The sequence below is a fragment of the Dipteris shenzhenensis genome, chromosome 21, assembly GCF_047967505.1.
Source record: "Dipteris shenzhenensis isolate YYH24624 ecotype China chromosome 21, Dip_SZ_1.0, whole genome shotgun sequence".
Lineage (NCBI taxonomy): Eukaryota > Viridiplantae > Streptophyta > Polypodiopsida > Gleicheniales > Dipteridaceae > Dipteris > Dipteris shenzhenensis.
In genome coordinates, this window is record NC_141616.1 from 27,012,511 (window position 1) to 27,018,510 (window position 6,000).

The window sequence follows — 6,000 nt, forward strand, 5'->3', positions numbered from 1 at the left end:
GAAGGCATAATTTAGAGTCATACTAAGTGACATAAATTTAGGGGGACTAATCCCTAGCACACCAAAGCTCCATGCCTATAGATAATGAAGAAGACAAACATGACGAGCAAAAGCACACCAAATCTGAAGTTCTAATATGTAGATGGGAAGGTTTTTTCCAAAGAAAAGAGTCTTCTATTTTAGAGAATTGAGAAAACAACATAGATCAGCAATCCATGGGATGTTTGACCAAGAGAGAGGGGAAGCTGGCTGCTATGTTACCTGTTTCTGAGGATTCCAACTCAATGTTTGAATGATCAACTCAGAAATAGAATTGCAACATTGTTGATACGACAAAATACTCCACATTGAACGTATGAAGAAGACTACACAAACCTAGATTGGATCGCCTCAACTCTACCGAGTTCAGTTGCATCAATCATGATGACTCAAAAGACTCTCTAAGGACCCTAAGAGAAGCTGCTCCATACATAGAATACTACTAGATATTAACTTTCGACAAAGAGAAGGAAAACTGCCTCGCCATTGATCTTTGTAGAAGAACTGTGAACGGCCACTGAATCTTGCACCGCCCCATGCTGTGACCTTGATTGTTCCATGCTCAGCACCGCCATGCAACACATAAAGCACCCAATCATATGCACATTGAGCTGTTATAAGCATGGAGAGCTGCCACATCACCCAACAATCCCCCCTGTGAGCTGAGGAGGTAACATAGAGAACTCAGAACCAGAACACAAAAAGAAAAAAGTCACCACCCACACAGGGCACAGTGACGAAACATCACCCATACAGGGCACAATGTATCGACTAGGTTACCCACACAGGGCACAACCCATAAATAAAAGCTTTTTGGTGAAGCTAGAAGGTCCAGCCGTCCTCTACTGGTTCCTTGTTGGCTGCAATAAGTAAGTCCTGCAAAATCTTCACTTGGGGGAGTTTCCTCGGCTGCTAACACCTTTTTCTTCTTGGACTTCAGGTCATATGCTTTCTTATAGCAGTGACGATCATCATGGCCTCCTTTCCCATACTATGAACATGCCATAGACTCTTTCCCTTTCCTATAATCCTTCTTTTTCTGTCCTTTGTTGCTGGACGCTATATATGCGGGCTCCCCAATTGGAGATTGTAAACTTAGCCTTCTCTCCTCGCTCAGTAAAAGAGCAACCATGTCGACAAAATCCATTTTGTCTGAGCTGACTCGCAGGATTTGCACTAGATCAGGAAATCTTTGAGAGATAGCAGAGACAAGTATAGTTTTCGCGTCCTCATTATCCACCTTAGATCCCAGAGCAAACAATTGCTTCAGGATAGATTGCAAACGATTCAACATACTCTTACTTTCACCCATTGGAAAACTGAAAATCCCTGCTTTATTTTTGTTCTGAAGAGATTCTCCAAGATGGTCGAGTTGTTCTTGGTGACATCCAAATGATGAAAATAGTCCGGCTCGAGTGCCTTACCTAAGATGCCGATTGCTTTTTCCTTGTGTTGTTTCTAGAGAATGAGCTTGTTTGACTCACTATCCTTTGGTTTCTTGTTTGTGCTTGAGATGATGCCCCACAAACCTTTCTGCATGAGGTATAGACGCGTGCCCGCAACTGCCATGCATCATAGTTCTTGCCGTCGAATCTGAGAGTTGAAGCATATGCTTTGTCTTTCTTCCAGGATTCCATTTGGAAACCAACAATTTTGGCACATCTCAGACCCTCTCAACCAGATATGCTCACAAGCCCTCTCGTTTGCTTTGATACCAATTGTAGGATTTTAGTGCAAGTGCATGCATCCATAAATTGACGCAGTTGCAAGGAAACCAAATTTTTGCACGACTATAAAACACCTCCCTCGAATTATCAGCTCACAAAAAAGAATTGCAACTTTGTTGATATCACAAAAGACGTCATATTGAACGTATGAAGAAGACGACACATGACTAGACTGGATTGCCTCAACGCTACCGAGTTTGTTGGCAGTTACATCAATCGTGATGACTCAAAAGACTCTCTAAGGACCCTAAGAGCAGCTGCTCCATACATAGATGAATACCAGATATTAACAACTCTCATCGAGAGAGTTTCGGCAAAGAGAAGGAAAACTACCTCGCCATCGATCTTTGTAGAAGAACCGCGAACCGCCACTGAATCTTGCACTGCCCCATGTTGCAACCTTGATTGGTCCCCGCCCAGCACCACCATGCAGTACGTAAACCACCCAATCATATGCACATTGAGCTGTTGTAAGCGTGGAGAGCTGCCACATCACCTACCTCTACGAGCAAATCGAAGCACAAGGAATATTTCAGCTTTCTACAAAAGATCTCTGAGGGTCACATACACCCAACACTCTAGAGTGCTAACAGAAACTGTGTACGAAGACCTTGGACGCTCAAGTATGTGTGGGTGTGTGGATTTGTGTGTGTGAGAGCATATGTTGATACTATGGTTTACACCCACTATTGGGCGCTGATGATGTCAGTGGGGATGTCATAGTAGCTAGTCACTTCCATGCATGATGGAGTTTATGGTTTTCAATCTTATGAGTGACTATCATGAGATTGAAACTGCACGATGTGTGGTAATTTTAGAGGATGAGTTTGGGAATGTTCGTGGTTTCATCTTGATATATCTACTCTAGCCATGGTTCTATTAGTAGCCCTCCATGAGCTACCAACTAGAAGAAATAGACCTTCCAGAGGTGGGTCCAAAACTTGGTAAGGACCTCATGCATGATGCCACACCTATCACTCTAGCCAATGTCACTCCCGTGAGGGAGTCCATGCCGTTGCATCTAGCTGATGTGGTGTTCCGATGTGGGCGGTGGTGGGAGAAGAAGAGCACCTCCATGAACTACCAACAATGCAAATGCAACGATGAGGTCCCCTACCTCATAGTAGTGACAAGTCTATTACTCTCATCTGCTCTAGCCATGGTCCCATTAGTAGCCCTCCATGAGCTACCAACTAGAAGAAATAGATGTTCCTCGGGTAGAGGCTAGTCAAAGGTGGGTCCAAAACTAACCAAGGACCTCATGCATGATGACACACATATTACTCTAGCCAATGTCACATGCCGATGCATCCAGTTGAAGACAGTTGAAGCTGTCTTCCAATGTGGGTCGTGTGGGAGAAGAAGATCACCTCCACACTTGCTCCAAGTTCCCTATCCTGGATGGCTAGAATCACTCTCTTGGATCCCACTATACCTTGCGCAGCAGGGGTCTTTCCTTCCTTCACTAGAGTTGCCGTGTGCTTAGCCTCTCCTTAGGCTTATTGGAAAGGTGACTCCATGCACCTAGGGATTGCACCACCGGGTTGTCCCTCTGTGCCCACCTAATGTGCCTACGTTGCCCAAGCATATGAGCCTCTTGGTCTCGAAAGTTTGGGTGCCAAATTAGGGGCTGTCTCTCGAACTCATCTTTGCCCTAGGGGGTGGCTTGGATGAGGCTACCTGAGAGATGCTGGCACATTCTCATGAAGTTCCACATTAATGGCAACCCTTTGTAAGAGAGGATGCCTTTAAGATCCATTTGTGAGATTGTTGTCACTGTCCTTCTATGTATGGAGTGTTTCTTATGAGCCCTTGCCAGAGCAAGAGCTTCCAAGGTTAGAGCTTGGAGCTAGACCCTTGACAATAAGCTTCCCTAATATGGCTCTACTCTACATCTCTGGATCGATGATACCCAACCCTCCCTCTTCTTGGTGAAGATCCACTGTCTTCCCTATTACCTTAACCCGAGTGTTTCATGTGCTGTCCAAGTCTGCCCAAAGAAAATTATTCACCAATCTTTGCCACGAAAAGAAACAAAATGGGGGCTAAGGGGAAGCCTTATTGAACAGAGAAAGAAACCCAACACCGTGGTGGCTCTCCGGTGGGCTGCAAAGACATCTCGGATTTGCGTCTGTCAAGTTGTCTCTCGTTGTGGCGGAGGGCGTGGTCTCCTCAACCTTTGTATCCAGAGGGCTATGTCAAGAGTGAGGGGTGAGCTGGAAGAGGGAGGAGTGGGGAAGAGAGGGGCATGGGAGGGGAAGAGAGGCAGGAAGGGGGGGACAGCCTAGCAAGGGAGGAAGCGGAGCGGGCAGTGCTATGCGTCTATGTTCTACAGAGACTGAAAGTTAATGTCTTTGTAAGAATGTGGTAGTCAGGTGTCTTTCAGATTAATGGAGCACATGCGAAGCAAGGATGCTTCTTCTCCCGATCTTTAAAGGTTATACTTTAACTTGTGGAGAAACTCTTGAGATCCCCGCACTGACCCGTCAAGTATGCTTCCTCTTCTTTGTGTGTAATTTTACTTGGCTTCTACTGTGATGTGACATGAGAGTACTACAAGTACTGTGATGTGACATGAGAGTACTACAAGCCCATCTTGGGTATTCATGGCCATTGAATTTTCTTTACCAAAATCTCTGTTGAAGATTCCATAGTGTGCCTCATACACAATCAAAGGCAAGCAGATGTAGAACCCAATTTACCCTGATACCAATTGTGGAGCAAAACTTCTCAAGAATTATACCAATACATGACACGAATGTTGATATACTCACTCAGATATCAGCATTGATGTATAAAAAGCAAATGCAAAAGAACAGTTGTTGAGCATGAGACATATAGAGTATTTGAGTTCATGCTTAATACTCTGTTGTTGCTCATGTACAAAAGGTCTTCAGCATTGTCTCTCATCTACATGGTCTTTAAAGAAAATACAACACACATTACTGTTGAAAGCATGGTGACCAGTCACCATAGTCTGCCACTGCCATAGCTCTTCCAAGCTTTGAAGAACCACCATGCCCGTCAAGGTATCTGGAGAAGTGGTCTATGGTGCAGGAGCTCCATGAAGGTCGGTGAGAACCTCAAAATACTCACAACGTTCTAAGATGGCCAATGCATGCTCAGGGCGAGGTATAGACTAACTAATTAACTACAAACACAATTAACTAACTATTAACTGCCAGCTACACCACTCTCAGGTTCCTCGCAATAATTCTTACAGGCTTTGCATGCTCATCATAAGATACCTCTTGTAAATTTTCAAGGACTTTTTTTTTTGGACTAAATTGGGAAGTTCTTAGTCGTCTTTGTTAAGGTTGTGGCACACTGGTTCTAATACTCTGCTTCATGTTGTAGCCTCTGGAGAACCTCCTCTACTCCTTGCTGGTTCAGTCCATTCTGCCATAAAACGTGCAATAGAAGCAACATGGGAAGATCCTTTTACTGGTGAGAGATGCGCTACAGGGAGGTACTTGAGGCTAGATACACCAGCCACAATGGAGAAGGTGAAGAATCTCTGTGGCCTGGACAGTGTAGAACAGTATCTGAAGTACCAGTTAACCAATGCTTGAGTATCATTGTTCGTTAAAAGGGTTTCAATCTACTCTATTCGAAAATATTGGTCATGTATGTCGCATGTCATACTTGGATTGTGCCCGAAGCAGCCCCTATGTTACGAATTGGTTCTTCGTGTCAGCAACACAACTCTGTGTTGCACAGGCTGTGCACGGGAGTACTAGATTTTATGCATCACTGCAGCAACATGGTAGTACCCCTCAACACTTTGATTCAGACACAGAGGAAAACATCTGTAAATAAGCAAAGCCCATTTTACTGATTCTGAAGGACATTTCGAGCAGATCAGAATATGAGCTGTTTTAAATGCAGTGGAATTTGAATTGTATGCACTTTATTGTAATGAGACTCTCTCTCTCTCTCTCTCTCTCTATGTGCTCGTGCAGTGCATGTGGATGTGCCTCTGTTTGCATGCTGGAAGCGCATGCTTGTGTGTGTGTGTGTGTGTGAGAGAGAGAGAGAGAGGGAGATTCCCAACTCTTGCTTTTGGGAAATTCTTTTGGCTCTTTGGTTTTCATCCATGCACTCAGGAGTTTGATCTTTTCTTTGTTTGGGTTCGTTATTGGGCACTTTGGACTTTGTGAATAAACAGGAAACTTAAAGTCTTTGGTGATCCAGCATTTTCTTTATTTGCTTTCTTCAAGCGTTCTCTGTAGCA

The 6,000-nt window shown here is 44.3% G+C and overlaps 1 protein-coding gene across 1 annotated transcript in view; it reads left to right on the plus strand.

Moving 5' to 3' along the window:
* Positions 1-5,700, plus strand: part of LOC147888701 (putative aldehyde oxidase 2) — a 30,069-nt gene extending 24,369 nt beyond the window's left edge. Inside the window, exon 10 of the mRNA XM_087392546.1 lies at positions 5,124-5,700. Coding sequence (XP_087248672.1) covers positions 5,124-5,338 — 215 coding nt within the window. The 3' untranslated portion in view covers positions 5,339-5,700. The remainder of the gene's footprint in view (positions 1-5,123) is intronic.
* Positions 5,701-6,000: the final 300 nt, after the last annotated feature.